The sequence below is a fragment of the Rhincodon typus genome, chromosome 3, assembly GCF_021869965.1.
Source record: "Rhincodon typus isolate 14 chromosome 3, sRhiTyp1.1, whole genome shotgun sequence".
NCBI lineage: Eukaryota > Metazoa > Chordata > Chondrichthyes > Orectolobiformes > Rhincodontidae > Rhincodon > Rhincodon typus.
The window spans coordinates 101,620,024-101,646,439 of record NC_063334.1 but is presented as its reverse complement, the minus strand read 5'-3'; the positions used below and the strand labels follow the sequence as shown (position 1 = coordinate 101,646,439).

General features: G+C 40.6%; 1 protein-coding gene across 3 annotated transcripts in view; it reads left to right on the top strand.

Moving 5' to 3' along the window:
- The first annotated feature begins 20,366 nt into the window (after nucleotides 1-20,366).
- serinc5 (serine incorporator 5) overlaps nucleotides 20,367-26,416 on the top strand; it is a 63,890-nt gene continuing 57,840 nt past the window's right edge. Inside the window, exon 1 of one of the 3 annotated variants that reach the window (XM_020527104.2) lies at nucleotides 20,367-20,836. In XM_020527104.2, the coding sequence (XP_020382693.1) occupies nucleotides 20,810-20,836 (27 nt within the window). In that variant the 5' untranslated portion in view covers nucleotides 20,367-20,809. Of the gene's footprint in view, nucleotides 20,837-21,529; nucleotides 21,567-26,416 lie in introns of those variants that run through there. The other 2 variants (XM_020527103.2, XM_048595146.1) reach the window with 2 other exon arrangements.

The following is a 26,416-nucleotide window of genomic DNA, read 5'->3' as shown; positions in this document are numbered from 1 at the left end:
AGTTAGTAATTTAAAAAAAATCTCCCCCTCCTGTTCATTTCATGGTTGCCCACGGTTAGCTTTTTGTAGAATAATGCCTATTGCCCTTATGCACGTTCAAGACCAGGAAACACTGAAACCCTGGCATTAAAGTCAATGAGATATATACAGCAAATATAAGATATAGCTATCAATTATAACTTACACACAAGAAACTTCTTTCAGAGGATCAAAAGGATATTAACATGACCCTCAGCAAATCTAGAAAGCTCCCTAGGAGCCCCATCATCTTTTAAATGAATAATTGCCCCTTAAATTAATGCCACATTGTCACTTCAATGGGACTGTTAGTTAACTTCCTTCATTTTATTGTTCACAATTACATATTTAAAGTGAGCACAGAACACTTACTGGTCGACTATACCAAAAAGTCTTTACTCATTGATAGTAGGAACTGCAGATGCTGGAGAATCTGAGATAACAAGGTGTAGAGCTGGATGAAAATTCTGATGAAGGGTCTAGGCCCAAAACGTTAGCCTTCCTGCTCCTATGATGCTGCTTGGCCTGCTGTGTTCATCCAGCTCTACACCTTGTTATCTCAGCCTTTACTCATTCACAGGCGATCAGCCAAAATATACAAGGGGTAAACTTCTATAACCCTTGAACACTTCAAATAACTGTTGCTATTTAGGCACTAGATTAGAATCAGGCCCTCAAAGCATTTAATCTGAGTTATTTTTCTAAATTATTAACTGAGCTATATGCAAATTGACATAGGGTACTTAAAATTAGGGAGATGGAAATGTAGCTGAAAGACTGGTGGGGGAGAAATGTGTTCCAGATTGCAAGCCATTGGCACCAGAACTGGGGGCAGGGGGTAGTTCACTATATCATTGGGACAGTCTATACTGGAACCACAGGGAATGGGGCAGTGTTCGTGTCAACTGCATAACTAGGGGAAGTAGAGAGAGTTTATAAGTGGGAGCAATGAATAAAATATGGAAAGATGTGGTATATCGAAGGGCAGAGGCAGAAAATAGTAATATGAAAATTGAGGGTCAGAGAATGGCAGGAAGGGAACAAAGTGAATAATTCCAAGAATACACCAATAATCAAGACTGAATGTGACAAAGATAATAAAAGATAAAACTACAGACTCCGTATCTGATTGTGTTTGCATTCAAAACAAAGTAAATGAATTGGTGCACATTGAACTGAATGAATACAGTGTGTTAGCCACTACAGTAGCATGGTTGTAGGATGATAAAGATTGGGTCTTAAATAATGGTAGGTATGTGACATTCAAGAAAAATAGGAATTTGGCTAAAAATGGAGGGTAGCACTGATCCTCAAGGGTAGCATTTGTCCAATAGTTAGAATGACCTTGGTTCAGGAGATCACGATGTAGAATCAGTTTGGATGGAGTTGAGGAATAGTAGGAAAAAGACGTCATTAATGGGAATGGTCTACAGGATTCTAACAGTAACTACAATATACAACAAAGTATACAAGAAGGAATACTGGGTGCTTGTGATAAAGGGACAGCAATAATCATGGGTGACTTTAACTCTAAACTGGAAAAATCAGATTGCGGGTAGTAGCATGTATAAGGAGTTCATAGAATGCTAGATAGCAGAGACCACAATATAATTAAGTCTTACATCCAAACTGAATATGGAAAGATTGGGGCTAAGACTAGTCTTTTAAACCTAAGTAAGGGCAAGTATGTGAGCAAGAAAGAGGAACTAGCTGAAGTGAGCTGATGTACTAGGCTAGGGCATAAACCAATGGAAACATCTTAACTTTAATGATGTGGTCTATGATGAGAAATCTGGACTCTGATCTGAGAATTCTAGTGAGTAGTCCAGGTAGGCCTTTTTTTGATGTCAAGAGCAACTTGTTTAGTTTCTCGACTAAGTTCCAGATATTGGGATGAGATTCTCAGTAGGTAGCAACATATTACCAATGAAGGGGGATTATTGCTTGTAACAACCTCATTAATATGCAGCTTTCTATCCTACCATCTACCATGAGCAAACAAGATGTTGACAATTTTCGCCGTAAACATCGGACAGGCGACTCCAGCTCACTGCTTGTTCCAATAGACCTCCAGGTTGGACATCAGGCATCAACATCTCAGAGCAGGCTCTACAGGCACCGGTTCAACATGTCCATAGACCTGACATGTGCCACCCTGTCAGCAACTCTCTTTGTAATGCTGCAGCAAAGACCCAGTGCTCTCAGGGACACGCACCCAGCTCATGGACTGAACCTGGCTGCACCCCTGGAGCTGTTTGCTTGCTCATTTAGTGCTCAGTCACTTTGAGCCTATCTGGATCTTCACAATACCTTTGCCTTGTATTGCCTTTCTATGACTTACCCCTCAACCAGAGACAACAAGCTCACAGTGCTACTGTCTCTCTGTGCTGTTTATCACAGGCACTAACCCAGGCAGTTTGTTACAGTTGTCAGAAGGGCCTCAGTCAAGTCAAGGGACGTAACCTTTGGTCAGGGCTCTCAGCACCGTTAGTCAAGGACAGCTTCTGATACCAGTCTAGGGGCTTGGACACTGTCAGTCACTTGGAATGTTCAGAGTCAGGAACCTGTCCTTATTAGGGATGAGGAACTGAATGTCAGGTAGCCAATCACCCAACTTGATTCTTTCTGACCTAGTGGGGCTGTTTTCCTCCTGGATTGAGAGAACAGCAGATGTATTTAGGGAGGTGAAAGTGGTTGACTAGGTGAATGTAAAAAGGGTATTTCCTCTTGTAGGAGAATATAAAACTAGGGATCAGAATTTAAAAATAAGGGGTCACCTATTAAAGACAGTGATGAGGATAACATTTTTCTCCGAGGGTTGAGAGTCTTTGGAATTCTCTTCCTTAAAAGATACTGGATGCAGAATCTTGAGATATTTTTAAAGCAGAGGTAATTAGACTTTTGATTACCAAGAAGACAACAGATTATTGGGGAACAAATAGGAACGTAAGGTGGAGGTTAAAATAAGATAAACCATGATCTTATTGAATGGGAGAGCTGGCTCAAAGGGCCAAGTGGCCTACTCTTGTTCCTTGTTTGTATGTACACGTGAATGGCACAACTGTTAGTTTTAGTGCAGGTGGGGAGGCATCCCAAGTGTGTGAGTGGGCAGCACACAAGATATACAGGATTAATGGTGTTGGGAGTTGGGATGGGTGAGATTGAGTGAGGGAAGGCTGTAGATAATAGTAAGAGGGTAGCGCTTAAGGCTTCATGAGAGGTGGATATGGTAGCCAAGAAAGTGTGAGTGTGAGGCATCAGAGAGGAGATGGTGACATTTATACTGGTGGAGCGGAGAAGGTCATTGACTTCTTCCTACATTGCTATGCATTTCACTAGATGGATTGAGACTCCATTGATCTGGGGGCAACCTTGAACCAGGCTGGCATGATGGTGCCCTGTGTTCATCCTAGAAAAAAAGAATGACCTGCCTCTTCACCATCCTCTCCACCAGGACCTCTAGGTCCCTGCCAGTGAAGATGGGTGCCAATTTTTCTTTCTTTGCTATGTTCGGGGCATATGCCAAGAACAAGACAGAACAACTGCAGACCGACAGTGTTTGCTTGAGTGCACAATAACTTTTTAAAGATGGCACTGGAGCAAAGCATGCTGCTCCATTCTGGGATATCCCAGCAGTAACAGGTTGTTCTGGTGAATGGTAGTGGGACTGGAATCAGACAAGAGGGGCACCACAGAGGTGGGACAGATAGGCAATGAGGCGTGACCTCACAGAGAAAAACCTTCCATGAAACTCAACAAAAGTGGCTTTTAAAGAAAAGATTGAAAGATTCAGCACACACTGGCAGGTACTTAAGGGAATTTTTCAGAACATTCAGAATGAAAATATTGTTACAATAAAGAAAGATTCTCATGGGAGGACCCACCATCTGAATTAAATGAATTGGTTAAATTATTAAACTGGAAGAAAAAGATACAACTGTGTAAAGATAAAACTCAAGTCAGATGATTGGCCAGAGTATAAAGAATAACAGAGAATGACAAAGATAAATCAGGAGGAAAAATATTAAAAGTGTGAGAGGAAGCTAGCAAGGAAATTTAAAACAGATAGCAAGAGTTTCTACAGGTATTTAAAAAGGAAAAGAAAGCATTTGTTCTCTGAAAAGTGCAAATGGGAGTTATTGTAGATAATAAATGACAGATAAAATAGCCAAATATTTTTATTCAGTCTTTGAGCCTGACTTTGATGGTGGGTAAGATGGAGAGGCAAGGAATGATTAGGAATAGTCAGCATGGTTTTGTGCGAGGGAAATCGCTTCTCACAAACTTGTTTGAGATTTTTGAGGAAGTAACCAAGAAGATCGATGAGGGTAGAGCAGCAGACATTGTTTACTTGGACTTAACTTTGACAAGGTTCTCATTAGTAATTAGTAAAGGTAGATCACATGGGATTTAGGATGAGCTTGCTAATCGAATACAAAATTGGCTTAACGGCAGGTGATACAGTGTTTTGCAGACTGGAAGCCTGTGACTAGTAATGTTCCACAGGGATTGATGCTGGGTCCACTTTTGTTTTTCATTTATATAAATAATTTAAATTAGAATATAGAAGGCATGGTTAGTAAGTTTGCAGATGACGATGCTAAAATTGATGATATAGTGGACAGTAACAAAGGTTATCTAAGATTACAAAGAGATCTTGATCAATTGATTCAATTAGCTGAAGAGTGGAAGATGGAGTATAATTTGGATAAATACGAGGTATTCCATTTTGGTAAAACAAACAAGGGCAGGACTTATACAATTAATAATAGAGCCTTGGTTAGTGGTGTAGAACAGAGAGACCTACGGGTTCAGGTGAATAAATCTTTGAAGTTTGCATCACATATAGACAGGGTGGTTAAGAGGTCGTTTAGCATGTTTACCTTCATTGCTCAGACCTTTTAGTAAAGAAGTTGGGATGTTATGCTGAGGTTGTACAGAACATTGGCGAGGCCTTTTCTGGAGTGCTGTGTCCATTTCTGATCACCCTATTATAGGAAGGATATTATTAAGATGGAGGGGGTTCAGAAGAGATTTACCAGGATATTGGCAGGAATGGAGGGTTTGAGTTATAAGGAGAGGCTGGATTGGCTTTTTTCATTGGAGTGTAGGAGGTTGAGGGTGACCTTATAGAGGTTTATGAAATCATGAGAGTTTTGATAAGATGAATGGTAGGTGTCTTTTCCCTAGTGTGGGGGATTTCAAGACAAGTTAGCATAATTTTAAGGTGAGAGGAGAAAGATTAAAAAATGACATGAATGGCAATTTTTTACAGAGATTGTGGTTCGTGTGTAGAATGAGCTTTCAGAGGAAGTGATGGATGCGGGTACGGGTACAATATTTTAAAAGACATTTGGTTTAGTACGTGAATGAGAAATGTATGGAAGGATATGGACCAAGCGCAGGTAGATGGAACAAGTTTAATTTGGGATTATGGTTGGCATGGACTGGTTAGACTGAAGGGTCTGTTTCCATGCTCTATGACTCTATGAATCTATAGAAGCTACATAATCTTCCAGTAATACCTGGCACTCAGGAGGTGAAAGGGAGAGAGGAATTTACCAAAATTACAATCTCAAGGGAAGTGGTACTAAGCAAAGTGATAAATCTGTGAGCTGACGAATCTCCAGGTCCAGATGGATTTCATCCTAGGCTCTTAAAAGTGATTGCTAATGAGGTAGTGGATGCATTGGTGTTAGTTTTCCAAAATTCCCTTTTGGATTAGAAAGTAGCATATATAATACTTTTATTCAAGAAGGGAAGGAGGCAGAAAACAGAAAACTTTCGGACTTGTAGTTTGATGTCTTTTGTGAAGAATGTATTAGAATTGATTATTGAAGAGATTATAGCTGTGCACTTAGAAAAGCTCAACTTAATTGGGAAGAATCTGCATGATTTTGTCAAAGGGAAATCATATTTAACAAATGTATTGGAATATTTTTGAAGGGGTAACATGCAATGTGGATAAATGGAGCCCATAGATAGACTATTCTTAGACTTCCAGAAGGCATTTGATAATGTGCCATATCAAGGATTATTGTGGAAAAGAAGTACTCATGATGTAGGGAATAACATATTAGCATGAATATAAGATTTGCTCGATGGCAGAAAACAAACACAAACTGAGTATGTGTAAAAGGGTCCTTGTCTAATGACAGGATGTGATGGACGGAGTTCCGCAGCTGTCTGTGCTGCAGCCTCATGTCATTGACTTAGATGAGGGAAATGAAGGCATGGGAACTAAATTCATATAACACCAAAATAGGTAGGGAAAAATGTTGTGAAGGTGACATGAGGAATATACAGATGGATTATAGATAGGTTGAATGAGTCGGCAAAAATCTAGTAGAGAGTTTATAATCTGGGAAAATATGAAGTTTTTCATATTGGTTGGAAGAATTAAAAAACAGATTATTACTTAAATGAAAAATGACTGCAGAATTCCAAGGTGTGGAGGGGTATAGGTGTTCTAGTGCATGAGTCACAAAAAATGTTGGTATGCAGGTTTAGAATAGTGAAGGGGAACTTGGTTGAAGTGTATATGATCCTGAATGGTCTTGACAAGGTGGTCTTGGATGTGGAAAGGATGTTTCCTCATGTGAGTGAGTCTACAACAAGGGGGTATTGTTATAAAATTAGAGGTCGCCCTTCCAGGACATAGATGAGGGAGAATTATTTTTCTTTTCGGGGGTTGTGAAACTTTGGAACTCTCTGCTTAATAAGATGGTGAAGGTGGGATCTTTAAGTATTTTTTAAGACAGAGGTAGATAGACTTGTGTTAGGCAGTGGAATTGACGGCAATTCGTGATATTAGGAATGAATTTGAAACACAATCAGATCAGGCATGATCATATTAAATGGTGGAATAAGCTCTGGCAGCCTTTCCCGTTTAACTGAATAGCCTGTTGTTTCAAGATACATGCTTGATCGTTAACCCTTAATACTCCACAAGATCGGAGTTACTCAGGAAATCGGTTAAAGCATAGCATTTATTTCATAGAATCCCTACAATGTGGAAACAGGCCATTCGGCCCATCAGGACCATACCAACCCTCCAAACAGCATTCCTCCCAGACCCACCCCCTATCCTATCCCTGTAAACCTGCATTCCCCATGGCTATTCCACCTAACCTACACATCCCTCAACACAATGGGCAATTTAGCATGGCCAATATGCCTAACATGCACATCTTTGGACTGTGGGAGGAAACCAGAGCATTTGGAGGAAACTCCCACAGACACAAGGAGAATGTGTTAACTCCACACAGACAGCCACCTGAGGGTGGAATCGAACCTGGATCCCTTGCGCCATGAGGCAGAAATGCTACCAACTTCCTATCAGCACATCCATAATAGAGACTATTCATCCCAAATCACCTGATTAATTTATTATATCTTCTTATTGAAGGTTGATGAGATAACATCTCCACCGGTTCAAGATCTGGCTTTCCCAAAGTAAATGCAGAATAAATACTAACTCGTGGACATGTTTCTTTAACTAAATATGCTAACTCTTAGCTTGTGACTGTTTCTGAGATCAATCTGCTAATTTTCCTCCCATCACTTTTAATGGAACTGAAATTGGTGTGTTCTGAGTTTCTGCTGCTTTCCATCCAGTTTTCCTGGTGGAGATCTGCACATTAGTGCCCGCAATGAAAGAACTGAAAGTGCTGGAAACACTCAGGCAGGTCCAACAGCATCTGTGCAGACAGTAACAGAGCTAGGACAGAGTTGAATATGACTCTTACTACGAATTTATGTCCAGTTGGTACAAACTGATCAAATCCTTTTCCTGATGTACCGAACCAAGCACTGCTGTGACCTGTGGAATTCTAGCTCAGACCATCAGTATTGAGAGCTCCATTCATATTTATTTTCACTAGTACTCTGGAACACTAATACTACTTGTCTGATTGTACTCGGAAAGTCGTGGAATGTAGTTTGCTGTCCACTGCGTATTTTGGTTTAGGGAAAAGTATACACTTTTACATTTAATGAACAGTAAAAACATACACATGAACATAGTTTACATTATCAAATTCATGAAAAGTAGAAAGGTTGAGTGTTGAGCAGAATCTAGTTCTGTAGGTTCTTTCTATCAACACATTGTAACGTAAATGATTTAAAACCTGGTTATGGGTGTGGGATAATATCAGACTTAAGAAGGGCATAGACTGGTGAAGGAACAGGCATGTGGTAAATAAACTTCAACTAAGAAGCATGAAGTTAAGCATTTTGATAGGAAGAATAAAGAAAGGCATTATGAACTAAATGGAATAGTTTTAAAGAAGGTGCTTAAGCCTGAAGTTGTGCACATATGAATTTTTAAAGTATCACGACAAGTTGAAAAGACTGTTAAAAAAGTATGTGAACAACCTTTATATGAACAAAAAAATGAATATTTTCCGGCTGAAACATTGTGACCAACTCTGGGCATCACATTTTAGGAAAAGGATGTGAAGATCTTAGAGAAGATACGGAGGAGATTGTAAGAAATTGGGGCAGGACTAGGTCATTCAGTCCATCGAACCTGCTGTGCCATTCAAAAAGGCCAAAGTTAATCAGATTGTAGCTATATCTACACTTTCCTGCTAACCTCTCATAACTCTTGACTACCTTGTAAACTAAAAATCTATCTAACTCAGCCTTGAATATATTCAAAGACTCAGCCGATCCCTCTGTAGAAGCAAATTTCAAAGACTAATTGAGCCTTTAAGAGAAGAAATCCCTCCTCATCTGAATCTTAAATGGGAAAACCTTTATTTTTAAACTATACCCTCCCCCACCAAATTCTAGATTCTTCCATGAGGAGAAGCATCCTCTCCGCATTTACCAGAATGATATCAAGAATGGAGCACTTCAGTTTTGTGGAGAAGGTTTGGATTATTCTTCCTTGAGCTGAGAAGGTTATGAGGGTATTTAATACTAGTAATCAAAATTGTGAAAGGTTTTGATAGACCAAATAAGAAAGTATTTTCAGAGGCAGAAGTTTGGTAATCAAAGGGTGGAGATGTGTGGAACCAGAGATAAGTTGAGGAGCAATATTTTAAAACAGTTAGTGGTAATGATCTAGAGTGTATTTCCAAAAAGGGTGTTGGAAGTATAATCCCAGTTCTCATCTCAGTTTGATTAATGTGTTTTGAAATTCATTGTGGGATGTGGCATCACTATCTGGCTGAGCCAGAATTTACTACCCCTATTTGCTATTGAGAAGGTGGTAGTGAGCTGCCTTCTTGAACTGTTGCAGTCCATGTGCTATAGGTAAACCCACAATGCTATAAGGAAAGGAATTCCAGGATTCTGACCCAGTGACACTGAAGGAACAATGATATAAGGTTTTGGAGTAGATCTGTAGCTCCGGTTGTGGGTGTTGAAGTTGGTTGGCTCACCAAGCTGGTTTGTTGTTCCGCAGATGTTTTCCTCCATAGTGGAATGTATATGGGGTCGAGTTCAATGTGTTTATTAATAGCCTGCTTCGTGGAGTGCCATGCTTCCAGGAATTCTCATGCTTGTCTCTGCCTAGCCTGTTCCAGGATCTTGGTGTTGTTCCAGTCGAAGTCGTGGTTCTCCTTGTCCATGTGGATTGAGATGAGTGAGTATTGGTCGTGTCTTTTTGTACAGTTGGTGTTCATGTACTCTTGTTGTTAGTTTCCTTCCTGTTTGTCCGATGTAATGTTTCTTGCAGTCTCTGCAGGGGATCTTGTAGATGACATTAGTCCTGTCCATGGCGGGGAGTGGGTCTTTAGTTTGGGTGAGCACTTGTTATAGGGTTGATGTGGGCTTGTGTGCCACTCTGATGCCCAGCGGTCGTAGGAGTCTTGAGGTGAGTTCTGACGTGTTCCTGATGTAGGGTAGTGTGATGAATGTGTCGGGACGTGTAGAATCTTTCTGATGCTGTTCCTGTAGGCATCTCCTGACCCAGTTCTTTGGATATCCATTATCCTTGAACACTGGGAAGAGGTATTTCTCCTCCTCTTGGCATAGTTCTGTGTTGCTGCAGTGTGTTGTTGCCCTTTTAAATAGTGTTCGCACGCAGCTTCGTTTGTGTGTGCTGGGATGGTTACTATTGAAGTTCAATACCTGGTCTGTGTGTGTGGCTTTTCGGTGTACTTTCGTTTGCAGTTCCCCATTTGTCTTGTGCTCTACCATGACATTGAACTCGACCCCATATACATTCCACTACAGAGGAAACCCGGAAGTGAGGCAATCCATCGCAACGGACCCCAGAGTTTAAAAACCAGGCGGGAAAACACACTGACGCTTCATCAGAGGCTGCACTGAGGATGTTACCAAGAATGGTAACGAAACGTCTGCGGAACAACAAACCAGCTCGGCGAGCCAACCAACCTCAAAGAACAATGATATATTTCCAAGTCATATAAATGATATGCAAGAAACAAAAGCTGAAGGCTTTTGCAAATCAGAACTGTGTCCAGGAATGCATGAGGACTTACAGTCAACAAACAATACACAAAAGACACCACTGATTGACCATGAACTACCCAGGGTGACTTTAACCTGCATATAGATCGGAAATCAAATCAGTAACAGTGCTGTAAAGGAAGAATTCCTGTAGTGTGTATGAGATAGTTTTTTGGATGATTACATTGAGGAGCCAACTACAGAATAGATCATCCCAGGCTGGGTATTGTGTAATGAGAAAGGAACAGTTGTCAGTCTGGCTGTGCAGGACCTTTGGGAGAAGAGTGACCATAATATGATAGAATTCCTTACTAAGGTGAAGAGTGACATAATTGATTCTGAGACTTGGGTCCTGAATCTAGATAAAGGAAACTACCATAATATGAGACATAAGTTGGCTATGGTGGGTGGGCAATGCAAAATATTTAAAGATGCATAAAGGAACTATGGTAATTGTTGTGCTACAGTAACTTCTGAAGGAGGGTCCAGACCCGAAATGTCAGCTTTCTTGCTCCTCTGATGCTGCTTGGCCTGCTGTGTTCATCCAGCTCTACACCTTCTTATCTACAGTATTGTTCATTCCTGTCTGGCACAAAACTAAAACGGGAAAGGTGACCTAACCGTGGCTTAACAAGGAAAAATAGTGATACTATTAGATTTAAGGAAAGGGCACAAATTGGCCAAAGAAAAGCAGCAGAACTGAGAATTGGGAACAGTTTAGACTTCAGTCAAGAAGGGCAAACGAATTGATTAAGAGTAGGGGAAATAGAGTATGAGAGTAAGTTTGCAGGGAACATACAAACTGATTGTAAAAGCTTCTTTCGGTTTGTAAAGAGAACAAGATTAGTGAAGACAAATGTAGGCCCCCCTACAGTTGGTAGCAGGGGAATGAGGACCAGGAAATGGCAGACTAATTGAAAACATTTTTTGCTTCTGTCTTCTATCATCCCAAAAATATTGGGGAACTGCAGAGTCTAGTGAGAGACAGGAACTGAAAGAAATTGGTGTTAGTAGGGAAATGGTGCTGGGAAAATTCATGGGATTAAAGACTGCCCCAGGGCCCAACAATCTGCATCCCAGAGTACTTAAGGTAGTAGTCCTAGAAATAGTTGATACAATAGTGGTCTTTATTTGAGATTCTATAAACTCCAAACAGTTCCTATGGATTGGAGGGTAGCTAACATAACCCCATATTTTAAAAAATGAGGTGAAGATAAAACAGGGAGTTGTAGGCCCGATGGCCTGACATCAGTTGCGGGGAAAATGCCAGAGTCCATGATTAAAAAAGATTTAATAGCAGACCACTTGAAAAACAGTGGGAGAATTGGACAGAACCAGCATAGGTTTATGAAAGAGAAGCCATGCTTGACAAATCTACTGGAATTTTTCAAAGATGTAACTAATAGAGTTAATGAGGGGGAGTTGGTGGATGTGGTTTACTTGGACTTTCAGAAGGCTTCCTATAAGGTCGCACATAAGAGGTTAGCACATATATTTAAAGCACATGGGATTAGGGGTAGATGACTGACAATAGATAGAGAACTGGCTGGCAGTCAGGAAACAAAGATTAGGAATAATAGGGTCACCCTCTTAGTGGCAACTAGTGACTAGTGGGGTACCACAGATATCAGTGTTTGGACCTGTAATATTTTGCAAAAATCCCCAGAATTGGAAATATATGGACGGAGGTCTGGACTTTTAAAACTTATTAAATAAAAACTATGCTGGGTCTGCAGAACCACCAACAGACCTGTGAATGGGGCCTGGAGGCTATGAAAAAGGAATGAATGTAGCAGGGAACATTGTCTCAATCCAACATCTTGCATTTACAATTTGTACCTCACATCGGAGATAATTAATCCAAAGCCGAAGGAATCCGAGGCGGTTTTCACAGCTCTGGCCACACAGTCCGTAGAAGACACTGATTCATGCAGACAGTGTGGAGCCAAGGGGGTTACTGTAACAATCACCCCACAGCCAACATCCATCTGTCAATTTTTTTTGTCTAGTCACTCATCCTATGATGGTTGAGAAGGCATATGGGATACCTCCCATATATTAGCCGAGGCATAGAGTTTAAGAGCAGGGACGTTATGCTGGAATGTTGGTATAAAAGATTGGTTAGGATACAGCTACAGTATTATGTGCAGTTCTGGAATCAACATTATAGGAGATGTCCCTGCACTGGAGAGGGTGCAGAAGAGATTTATCAAGACGTTGGCTGGACCGAAGAGTTTTAGTTATGAAGAGAGATCGGATAGACTGGAGCTGTTTTCCTTGGAGCAGAGGACACTGAGTGGGATGTGACTGAGATGTATAAAATTTGAAGGACATGGGTAGGGTAGATAGGAACAAACTTTTTCCCTTGGTGGAGGGATTGGTAACCAGGGGGCATAGATGTAAGGTAAGGGGGAAAAGGTTTAGAGGGGATGTGAAGATTTTTTTTCCAGTCAGAAGGAAATCTGGAAATCACTGCCTGTAAAGGTGATAAAGGCAGAAACCCTGTAAGCATTTAAGAAGTGTTTAGATGCACACTTGTGATGCCAAGGTATACAAGGCTATGGGACACGTGCTGCTAAATGGGATTAGAATATTTAGGTGCTTCTTTTTCATCAGTGCAGATTCAAAGGGCTGAAGGGTGTTTTTCTGTTCTCTGCAACTTTATCTATGTATGTTTGCAGATTCCTTATATTCCCATTACATTACATTTTCCCACTTATTTTTGTACCATCAGCAAATTTAGATATATTCTGCCCCTGTTCCAAATCACTAATATAGATAGTGAATAATAGATACCCTAGGTCTGACCTTTGTGTTATTCCACTTGTTACATTTCGTCAACCTTGAAAAGACCCATTCATCTTGACTGTCTCTCTTCTGTGTGTTAATCATCAATCCTCAACCAATGCTAATACATTACCCATAAATTAGTGAGCTATCTTATGCAATATTTGTGTGACACTTTATTGAACGCCTTCTGAAAATCCATATAAATGGTATCTATGGGTTCCCCTTCATCGACTGTGCTTGTTTTTCCTTAAAGAACTCTTAACAAATTTGTCAAACAATTTATAGGATGTACTGAGTTTATTGAAACTGAGCACATACATTATTGTATCCTCCATGTTGGTTCCTGTCCATGGTGTACTCTACAACAATAATATTGTGGAAGGAGGAATACCAATCAGGGAAACCCGGTAAGGTACTTGGGCAAATCTTTGAAAATGGCAGGGCAAGTTGAAAATGCTGATAAAAATGCATATAGCATATTGAGCTTTGTAAACAGAGATATTGAGTACATTAATCAGAAAACCATTGCATGTTATACCCTCAGGAGTAAATGACAAGTAATACATTATGGTCCATTGATCGTAACATAAATATTACTTAATCTCCCCAATTCACAAGATAATCCAAGTAATGGAAACTGCAAGTGCTGCCAGAAATCTTTATTCTTTCTGATGATGTTAGTATATTACTTGCTCTGTGTTCAGAGTATCCTTTTCATTAGCAGTGTATGACTCACAATGGATTCATTAATAAAGCTGTTTAACATCTTTCTGTGCTCCTTTCCTGCTCCTGGTAAACTCTCCACCAGTAGATCCATAAACAGCTTCTAGGTCATATTATTTTCACAGTTGCACAATAAATAATTAAATAATACAAACACCAAGAACCAATCCACCTTCCCCATTTTGAACAAAGAAAGAGGCCTTGCATTTTAAAAGTATTTCTTCACAGGATGCGGTATTGCTGATAAGGTCAACATTTTATGCTCCTCATGGACCTTGAACTGAGTGGTTGGCTAGGGATTTCAGAGGATGGTTAGTTATCAACCATATTGTTGTGGATCTGGAGTCACATGTAGGCCAGACCAAGTGAGGATGATAGGTTTCCTTCCCTGAAGGACATCAGTGTACGAGATGGTTTTACAACAATTGCTGATCTATCATTGTCGTCATTATTGACATAGGCTTTCAATTCCAGATCGGTACAAAACTCCTGGGTTAAGGTCAGAGTTTCAGACTGTGAGGCTAAGTGAGCCAGTGGGTTTTTTTCTAATGATGGATCAGAGAGATACTGAGAGGAAACCAGAACCAGCAGGTCAAACAGTACAAGCTGGTATTTAGGGCTAGAGGAATTTGATGAGGTTTGATAGGGCGAAGTCATAAATTCAGTAATGGATGCAGATGTGGCCAGTGCAATTTTGGATTTGCTGGAGTTTATAAAAGATGTGTGACCCTATTAGAAAAGTCAACATGGACTTGACAAACATATGGATGAGGGTTTCAGTAGAAGTGGAAAGAGAGCTGGAGCAGGAACGCTAATGTCCCAGAGGTGAAGACAGTTTGCGATTATTGACAGAAAGGATTTGAGATTTGAAGCTCAGATCAGGGTCAAATGGAATCAAAGTTGTAACCTGCCAGATTCAGCCTGAATAACCTGGGGAAGACAATAACAATTTGGGAATATGGTTTTTGGTTGGAGTTATCCAATTCGATAAATTGGATAAAACTATAGTTCATTTGTGACTTTGTATCAGAGAAGCAACCAGAGAATATGGTGGTGATCATCAAGACAAACATGCTGGCAAATCATTGAACTGAATATTATGAGATGTTACATGCGGAGGATGATCATATCTCAATCAGTGATATATCAGGAATAGAAAGGCACCTAAGATGGACTTTGGGAAACATTCAAGACAGTCATGCAGAACAGGGCAAAGGTCCTTACTGACTATGTTCACTCAAGTACTAGCGAAACCAAGCAAATAAAAGAAAAATGATCGAAGACAATGGAATAGTGAATTATGTTGAAAGCTTCCTGGAGAAAATAGAAGGCAAAGAGGGATATTCCACGATGGTAATACTCGTGATTTCATGGAAACTTGACTAAAGTGGTCTCAGTGCTGTGACCAGGGCAGAAGAAGACAAATGATGAAGCAGCAAGTGAAGGGAGAGGTGAGTATGGGGCTGGGTATTGATGACCTGTTGAAGAACCTTTCAGAGGAAAGGAGAGTTAGAGAGAAGGCAGTAGTTAGAGAAACAAATAAAGCAGAGGGGTTGAAGGAAATGGAACTGAGGAAATGGAACCAACTGGTAATGCAAACATTATGTTGGTTATTATGTACCTAGAATTTGACTTGGGAGGCAATCATGGGTACAGGAGAGTTGGGAGAAATGTACAGCATAAGTCGACATAAGTGAGACATAGTGAGATTTAGAAGCTGGACACTGGTTGAGAAGGATGACGCCAAAGCAGCCAATTAGATGGTCTTTGTTCCAGATTTATGTCAATCAAAATGAGCAAACAATTGATGTATGTCTACATACTACAGGGATGTAATCTTTGTCTTTGCTTTAGACACCCTACACTTCATCACTGTTATCTTTAAAACCTCCCACAGGACACCAGGATGTCCTAATTTTTAATCTCATTAACAAACAGACCATGTCAATTGACAGACTCTCACCCTGTTTCTAACTGAAGCTAGACCCCTTACTTATCTGTATTTTGCAAGGTTTTCTTCATTGTTATCTGGCAAGTCAATTCTTCCTTTCCATTATTTCTTCATGATCCTAAAATATCTTACCATTTGTTAATTATACCAGTGTATTTTAAAAAATTTTATTCATAGGTTGTGGGTGTCACTGTCTCAGCCAGCACTTATTATCCATTTCTAATTACCCTGGAGAAGGTGGTGGTGAGCTGCCTTCTTGAACCATTGCAATTTTGGGGCAATTAGGAAGGGAATTACAGTACCAAAATGATACGTTTGAAACTCCCTTTGTATTCTGATGTATTCTGTTATTAATTCTTAGGCTACTACATAACCACAGATCATTATATCTCCTATTGTTTCTAGCTGTTACCTGTTCTGGATGGGTAGAGTTTGTTGTCTCAATGTCTCTTCTTAGTCTGTTTTTTTCACAGAATTCATTGTTGTAATTTCAAGCTAAGACAGCTTCAGCAGATAGGGGTTGTCATTGAGAAAAAAATGCTTGGCATTACCTCAAAGGTAAATCTCAAAATATATCAGGATTTGGCAATGAAAATGGAATTGTGGTTTTGCAGCTAAACCAGATGGCCATGAGCTTAAACATTTAAAGACTTAAACATATAAACAGGAAAATAATATTCAAGGAAAGAGAAGAAGTGATTACGAACAAAAAACACCTTCTTGTGCAGGCAGATACCTGAGGTACTGAGTACTTTAGATCCATTTTCACAAAGGATGATACAGCCAGAGTCTTGGTAAAGGAGTGGGTAGTAGAGAGATTGAATAAAACCATAAGAGATAAAGAGCAGATACTTAAATGTTTGGCTATGCTCAAAATAGAAAAATCAGCCTGTCCATGTGGGCTGCATCCTGTGTTGCTGAGGGAATTAAGGCTGTACATTACAGAGATTCTGTTGACAATTTTCCAATTCTCCTTAGATATGGAAGTGATGCCAGAAAAGTAAAGAATCTCAAACGTTACCCCTCTGTTCAAATAAATGATGTGGGGATGGGAGAGTGGGGAGGCATAACTAAAGGTCAGCCGATGTATAAGGTCAATGGTGGGCTTTTCAAAGTCAAATGTACTGTCACTTAAAAAATATGGAATAATAAAGAATAACTAGTATGATTTTTGAATTGAATTAGCTTTATTGTAACATGTATGTAAATGAGTGTAGTGAAAAGTTTACAAATCACCACTTTCGGCACTGTTTTAGGTACAAGGTACAGATTCTTGAGTACGAGTTCTTAGGAAAAATAAATCAAAAAATAAAGGAATGAAAAAGCCCAGCATTACAGATCATAGGAGTAATTAGGAAAATAGAGAAATAAAACGTTCAGAAAAACAGTCCTTCCAACCCAGTCCATGCCAGACCCTTGCCTCCCGTCCAGGCTGGGCCTTGCATCACCTTGAGGCTGCAAGTCCACACTGAGGCCACGCTGGGTCAAAAGACCATGGTGTTGGGTCGGGACATTGCCACACCAGGCTGGGAGACTGCCGAACCACCATGGGCTGCTGAGAGACTGCCATGCCAGGCCAAGAGGAAACCACGCCAGGTCAGCGCTGAGGCTGATAGCCCATGTCTACTCTGAGGCTGAGAGTTCAGAAGAGGAAGAAAGAAAAAATAATGGATGGAATGGACAAGATCTGGCTGAAGTGTCCTACTCTATGGCCATTAAAGATTTTAGAGTAGATTTGTATCTTGGGTTGTGGATGTTGTGGTTGGTTGGCTCACTGAGCTGGTTCATTGTTCCACAGAAATTTCATTACCCTGCTGGATAATCGCTGCACTGATGATGTTACCCAGCAGGGTAATGAAACGTCTGCGGAACAACGAACCAGCTCGGCGAGCGAACCAACCACAAGATCTATGGCCATTTGTTAAAAGTAAGTGGCACTTGACTTTCTTTGTTGAGTTCTTAATGATGTAATGGTGAGATGTGATATTACGTAATTCAGCTTTTGAACAGTATTTGAGCCCATGGGATTTAAGAGGCAGTGACAGCATGAATACAAAGTGGACAGAAACCAAGAGTAGTGGGGAGTGGTTGTTTTAAACTAACGGCTTGAGTTGAATAAACTGAGCATCATTTAAAATTTGTCCGATGACACCATGCTCAAATATGTGAGGAGAAAATGAGTAACATACTTCAGGAGGACTTAAACAGACTGGTGAAACTGGGAGGCACAATTTAACACAAAGATGTACGAAATGATGTATTTTGGTCAGAAAATAAGGAGGCAACACAAACTAAATGGTATAATCTTAAAGGAGATGCAAGAACTGAGAGATCTGGGAATGTACCTACAAAATGCAATCACGCTATTAGAACATTTTGAAAAGGTTTTGAAAGAAAAGCAAATGGAATCCTTGGCTTTATAAACAGACATAGGGTACAAAACCAAATATGTTAGGTTAAACCTTTACAACAAACTGGTTATGCTGCAGTTGGAGTATTGTACTCAAATCTGGACATCACATTTTAGGAAAGATAGTAAAGTCTCGGTGAAGACATGGAGATTTACTGCAGTACTGTGGGCAGTTTTGGTCCCCTTATTTAAAGAAAGATACTATTTAATTGGAGGCAGTTCAGAGAAGGTTCACTAGGATGATCCCTGATATAGAAAGATTGTTTTATTTGCAATGGTTAAACAGCTTGAACCTCTACTTATTGGAATTTAGAAGAATGTGAGGTGATCTCATTGAAACATATAGGATTCCCAAAGGCTTTGACAGGGTAAATGCTGAGATGTTTTCACTCTTGGCAGAGTCTAGGACCAGAGGACATAGTTTCAGAATTAAGGGCAGCCAATTTATGACTGAGATGATGAGAAATTTTTTCTCTCAGAGGTTTGCAAGTCTTTGGGAATCATTGCCACAGAGAGCTGTGGGGGCAGAATCCTTGTGTATATTTAATGCTGAAATAGATAGATTCCTGATCAGTTGAGGAATTAAGGGTTATGGGGAAAGGAAAGTCAAAATGAGAAATGTTGGATCAGCTATGATCCTATTGAATGGTGGAGCAGACTTGAGGGGTTGAACAGCTTATTCCTGTTCCTATTTCTTATGGTTTTATGGTCTTACAGTGATATCAGGGACTTTTTAAAATTCATTCATGGGACATGCACATTGCTGGCAGGGCCAGCATTTATTGTCCATCCCTAATTGACCTTGAGGAGGTGGTGGAGAGCTGCCTTTTTGAACAGCTGCAGTCCACTTCAGTTACATGAAGGGGTTTGCAAAGTTGGGGTCACGCTTCTTTGAAAAGACCAAGCTGGAGTGAGATTTAATACTGCTGTTCAAAATTATGCGGAGTTTTGAGAGTGAATAAGAAACTATTTGCAGTGGCAGATAGGAGAGGACAACGATTTATTAGCCGTAGAATCAAAGGCATGATGAGAATTCTTTTAATGCAGAGTTTTGATCTGGAACACCACTCCTTGAAAGAAGGAGAGAAGCAGATTTGATATTAGCTTTCCAAAGGGAGTTAGAAATAAAGGGAAACATTTGAAAGTAAATGGGAAGAGCCAGGGGAATACTTTTCTCTTTCATAGGATGTGGACGTTGCTGAAATGGGTAGCTTTTGTTGCCCACCTTTAACTGTCCTTTGTACTGAGTGTCTTGCGAGGCTCTTTCAGATTACACTTAAGAGTCAAACACATTGTTATGGGCTTGGAGTCGTACACAGGCCAGGTAGAATGACCAGGCCATAGGGCTGCTAGAGAGAGATGACTGGTGGTGATTTAATGTAGCCATACCTCAGGTGAGTGGAAGAGTTGAGAAAGAGAGTCCTTCATGATAACCTCAGCCGATGATGGGAATTGAACCCACACTGTCAGCATCACACTGCTTTGCAAGCCAACCATCCAAGCTAAAGCGACCTCCCATCAAGGATGGGAGCGATCGTAAATAATACATGACCCAATTCCCTTAAAATGCCAGGATTGATCTGCCTCTCCCACCCACTCAGGCAATGCATCCCGGTCATTGTTTATGATCTTTTTAAATTTGTTTTTGGTGCCGTTGTCATGTCACTCCACTAATCCACTGGCAATCTCCAGTTTCTGTCGTCCAATATTTGGTCAATCCGTAGTAATATCACTCCATGGATTAAGATGGCAATTAAGAGGAAAGCAATTGAAACACGCAAGTTCTATTCATGTGAGGTTATAGTTTTACCGCAGTAAAGTGCAGATACACAGACAAATGAACAAATTTTACCCATTTTTTTTACGCGTCTTTCGACCTTGAGAGCGCTTTACAGGTGAATCAGTGCTGTTTTCGGAGTGGAGAATATTGATTCATTGCAAATCGGGAGGGGGAAATACACAGGCGGATACAAGCTGAATCAACAAAAAAAAACGAGTGGTCAGTTTAATGCCAGGGCAAACCCATGCTTGAATTGAAGCGAAATGAGAAGTATACAGCAAGCTGTGTTTTTTTTTAAAGAAACGATCAGAGGGAGTTTCCTTTAACAGCTACCGAAACCTACCACTGAAATTGACGTCTCCGGAAGTGAATTGTTATCGAGGACAGAAACACAGGGATAGATCGGAGAGAGGGAGTAAACCAGGAGCTGGGCTCCGCCTGCCCTTGTGTGTTTGAGGGAGAGGGAGAGGGGGAGGCTGGTGATCTTGACGCTGCTGCCGCTTTGTCCTGTGTTCCTGGGGCGGTCTCTGGGCACATCTTCCCCTTCCCTCCCCGGGAACTCCCCTGCTCATATTTAACCTCGTCCGCAGGCCACGGTCGGCAGGAGGCACTGGGGACAGTTGTACTTCACTGCTCTGTAAGATTCGCCCTCCCAGCCCGGTGAGCGGCTCGGCGGATCCCCGGTGGTTTTGTGTAAGTCTGGCCTCTGACCGAGATGTCGCTGCCCTGCTGTGTATCGCAGGTAAGATCCGCGCTGCTGCTGGAATAAACCCGAGCCTTTCAGTCTGGGCTCTTCCACTGAGCCGGGAGGTCAGCGTCGTTTACTATTCAAGGTTCATCTGCACCTTCCGATCTACTGCGGCTGACGTTCTCTGAGTAATTTAAGCCTGAGTTTTGCAACAAACTGGACCACACTGCACATATATCCGCGGTGTCTATCATCCTGTAGGGACTGGGGCATATCAACTGTGTATAGCACATGCCAGGCTGGGTAGAGGTTATTCTGTTTATTCCCGGGCGGTGGAGATGATATTATCTGTTGGGTCAATGTCTAAACAATGAAAATTGTCTTACACGCCTTTTTTCAGCTCGACATCTCCCCAAATATCCCACTTAACAGCATTTGCGTGGCTGTTTTGACTGAAACGGGGCGAATGGTTACTATCTAGCCACACCCTCAACAGTTAATACTTAACAGGGTGAGCTAGTTCAGTGTTGATCACCGACTGTCGGGTTCGGAAGGTGCTCCAGAGACGCACTGGATCTGTCTCACTAGGTTTCGGTCACTTTTCAAAACTTACTTGGGTCTGTTGCTGATGGTTTAGTAAATCCGATTGTGGGCGCTGGTGAATTATTTGTAAATGAGTTATTTTCATTGTGGTAGACACAATGTTGCAAAACTAGTCAGCAACTCAGAGAGAGAGAGAAAAATCCAAACCGAGGTCTCTGTCTCCAGCTGAGGGACAAACAGTGTGAGTAAAATGCTACATCACTGAACTTTGACAGATGTAAACACTTGAGTAAAGGAATAGCTGATTCAGCTGTATGTCCAAATGTTGGCATAGAAAGAGATCTCGGCACAGTTTTTCCTCTGGATTCAAGAGCCATCTTAAGATTCTTCTCCTCTCGTGAATCGATAGAAACAATCTTCATCTATTACCCATCGCTAATTTTCCCTATACACCCACAACACGGAATGGAGGGAACTACAGATATTTTGACTCAGCAATGGTGGTGAAATAGCAGTGTGGTTTCATGTCAGCATGCTGTGTGACTTGGAGGGGAACTCACCAAGTGGTGGGGGTCCCACATACAGTATGCCATGGGCAGCTGAAATCGCAAGAATTGTTGGGGGCCTGAACACACTAGTACTGCCCCTTCCCTCAACTTCCTCACCATCTCCCTCTTCCCATCTACCCCACCACCATGTTCTGCTTTATTAGACAGTGTAATAAAGTAAAGGGAGAAATTGGCATGTGAGCTACATGTTGCATAATACTGAAGAAAAGCAGATTGCCCCTTTTTTTGAAATAAAATGTCATTAGCGCAGGTATCCTGTGGGTATGCCCTCTGTGGTAATCACCGGAGTGATGATGGAAAAGTGACTAAATTCCTGAAGGAGCAGATTACACAGCTATCAGGAGAGCTTGGATAAAAATTCTTCTGTTGGATGTGGGTGTTATGGCTGGACAAGCTTTTACTGTCCATCTAGGCAAGTGGAGAATATACCATCACATTCCTGATTTGTGCTTTGTAGACGGTAGACAGGTTTTGGGAGCCAGGAGGTGAGTTGCTATAGCAGGATTCTGACCAGGTGATCTGCTTTTCTAGCCACAGTGTTTATATGGCGGATAGGCTTCTTGTAGCACAGTGGTAGTGTCCCTACCTACAGGCCAGGAGAACTACATTCAAGTCCCATGTGCTCCAGAGGTGTGTAATAACATCTCTGAACATGTTGATTAGGAATTAATAGATATGGCTGTTCCAGTTCAGTTTCTGGTCAATGGTCATCCCTATGATGTTAATGGTGATAACTAGACTTTGATTGCTCCAACAAAGAACCAAGGTGTATTAAATTTCGTTCTGTGCTGGAAACCCCTCTAGCTATTTTGAAGTCGGCCAGAATAGTTAAAATGATTCTGACACAAGGAAGTCAGCTCGGTTCAGTGTATAGCTATGGAGCAGGCAGGTGTCTTGCCTATTGATGTTCTGTCACTTTGAGGGGTCAGAGAGGACATGTCCCATATTTCAAATGTTTTTATAATTTTGAAAGAGAGCAACCTTAATAAGGATTTGCTTATAGAATTAGGATAGTGGTTTTTAAGTATCTGTGGGGGGAATGGTGCAAGCCTGAACTCTCTCCTGGGAATCTGGCACAAAAGTTGATATTCTTGAGAACTTCCTCCTTAATTTCAAAAAAATCTAGCTACCCAAAAGAAAATGGTAATACATTCTTTGCAACAATAGTATGCAGTTTCAAAGATTATGTGAATTGTTTAAAGAAACATGCTTACTTGCAAAGCCATGACTTAAGTGGATGATGGAATTCATTCATGAATGCATGGCCTTTTGTTCGATGTTATTTGATCACCCTTATTTGGAAACTTGTGACTTCAAGTATCGTAAACACCTTGCTGAGGTGACCAAAGACGTGATACCCAAACAGCCCCTTCTTTCTATGGATTCGTTTTTTTTTTCCTTCATGCATCAGTTTTGGAAGTTTAAAAACTAATTTTGGACTTCAGTTTCTTGACGGCCTTTGGAAAATTCCTTCTTTAATTTGTGATTGAGATATTGAAAATTTCTCATTTCTGTGGTCCCCTCCTTCAAATTAGCCTCTCAATAAGTCCTTGGCACAGTTCAGGCTATTAGTTGATAGTTGCAGGCCTTTGGCTAGACATATGTTTGCCTGGTTCAAATAAATACGTTGGAGATTAGTTGCTTGTGGCAGGCCATTCGCCCCCTGAGCCCATCATCCCTCAGCAAGGGTATTTGTCCTTTCATGTCCTCTACACTTTAGGATGGCATTGAAATGGGCACTGAGGAGACTTGGCAGAAAAATGCAAGGGATGAGAGACATCAGTTTTGGGGTGAGAATGGAGATTGTTCTTTTGAACAGAGAAAGCGAAGGTGAGATAGAACACCAGTTGCTCAATATAATGAGAGGTCATGCTGAGTAAATTGGGAGAAACTGCCAGAGTGCTGGTTACTTGAGGATACAGTATAGATTTAATATAAATTTGTGGTCAGAGAAGCAGTGAGATGAGAATTTTTCTTTAATTTTGCTGAATGGAAGTCATGTTGCTGATTTTCAAACAGTCACAACAACTTTTACTACAGGAGAAAAAGGTGCTGATTAATTGATTGGCAAGTCAGGTCTCGTTGGCAATTGCCACCCATTTCTCCTGTATTATAAATTGTTCTGCTTGTTGGAGATTCTTGCATTTGTATTGATGAATGCTAGAGGAAAAGCTGCAGGAATGTGGCTTGCTTATCAGCCTAGTTTTTCTCCATTTAACTGAATTTTTATGATTAGGATCCTCTGCCTGAAAGAGAGGCGAATGCAGGCTTGGTGATAACATTCAAAATTATGTATGTATAATTGAAAAGAAATAACAGTTGGAGGGCTATGGGGAAATAACTCTCTCGAAAAGATCTCTTTTTCACTCAGTTTTTGATGAAGAGTCACCAGACTCTGCTTTCTTCCCACAAATGCTGCCAGACCCGCTGAGTTTCTTCAGCAATTTCAGACCTCCAGCACCCGCAGTTGTTTGTTCTAATTTATTTAATTTAGTATTTGTAAGGAATGTTGTTATGGTAGTCCCAGTCTTTTGCACCCTTCGCCAATAAGTTAACTTATGTTGCTTATAAAAATCAAAGCACTCGTACTGAATATGGAAGGAAACAAGTTGGGGTATGTAAGATAAATGATCAAAGCATGACTTCCCATGATGAATCTGGGGTTTTTCACAGAACTTACTTTGTCAATTCCTGTACTTGGTGTGTTTTTGAAATGCCGTGTTTTCTTGGCCTGCCTAAGAGTGAAGGAAGTTTCCAGACAGTTACTGTAGCAGCTGCTTTTACAGTTGATATGCATATTGCACTGCTTCCTGCTGCTTGAAACTCTAATTTTAACCACTGCTGATGCACCAATCACCTTCCTCCCTGTGATTTGTATCCAGCACTAAAGAAAGTGGACGTTGCCGATTTTTACAAAACAAGAACATGTATTTTTAGCTTCCCGTGATTGCGTGGGTGCACCCAATCGACTGCAAAAAGGTTTGGAGATGGTAAGAATGCAGATGCTGGAAGCTAGAGTCAATAAATGTGGAGCTGGAAAAGCACACTTATGGACTGCAAAAAGGTGTTGCTTCTCATGCAACAACTATTCACTGTCAGTGTCCCCTGGCTGAATTCCATTCATTTAGCCAGGTGAATTTAGAAATTATATTGGAAAATCAAAAGTGAAAGTCCATTGGGTCATTTTAAGGACAAAAGAGTAGATTATATGTATGAATACCTTCCATGAGGATTACAGTATCTTGCATATAAAGGAAAAGTTAAGATCATGAGTGACCAGCGTAAAGTGAAAAGTTTGTAATTCCAGCCTATGTTGGTGGGATAGTATTTCTTTTCATCTTCATTTCTTGAAATTTGATGCATATCATTGAAACTGCAAGATTGAATTAAAACCATAAGCCAAACACTGGTTTATGATTAAGATTTCTAAGGCAAAATGTAGGTTATTTTTTAATTAATGGATTTAATTAACCTTAAGCACACCCTAAGCATGTACCTGACTTGGCTTCTCCCCTGCTAAAGCCCTCAGTCAAACCTTTACATTTGACCATTTCAACATAGTCCTAGCTAGTGTCCCAATTCAATCCTCCTCAAACTTCACATCATACTAAACTCTATTGCCCACGCCCTAACTTGCACCAAATTCTGCGCATCTGTCACTTCAGCTACCTACAGCACTTAAATATTTTCCTGGAGGAACTTGACTTGCATCAATGTTTCAGCCATAATTTTGGCCAATTTGTCCATCCTTGTGATGTACTGTCTGCACCAACTGGAAAACAAAAAGTTTCATCTAGTTGGTTGATGCTTGACTGTCAGCCAAACAGCGTCTCTTCATATTTAAATATATTAATAACATGTAAAGTGAAATATTCAAAGAAAACTTCAGTCATTTCATTGTACAGAACTTGAGTATTGCTGAATAAAGACATGCATTGTCAAAGCATTTCATCTTGTACTGCTCAGGACAATTTGCAAGAATTACTAAATTAAAGGGAAATGTGCGAGAGGAGAGTGCCAATTGGTAGAGGTTTTACCATGGAGGGTGCACCAGGTAGATGATGAGTGACAGTTACCTCACAAGACTTGTTTAAATTTTAAACCAGGGAGATTGACTAATGAGTCAAGACATTGCCCTGAGAAATGAACTAGAGAATAGCTGTCACGTATTCTGTTCTGTTGAAATAGGTGCAGTGTGTGCAGTGTCCAACTGCTAATAGTAAAATGGTTATTAGCATAATTCTTTGCATACTTGGGGTGATTTAGCAAATGTTGTCCAATTGTAGAACTGCATCTAGTATTGGATACTGTTTTGAATTTTGCAAGTTGGGCTGGCTAGGTACAGTCAGTACTGTTCCTATTGCAAACAATCAAAGGGATATGTTGCTTTATCTGATCTGAGTGTCTTTGGATGTAAGACCTGTACTCTTTGCCTCATACTGGCACTGAAGCTCATGTAACACTTTGCACATTTATGTGATAGGCATAATGTCTTTCAGCTCAACAGTAACATTCTGTTAGT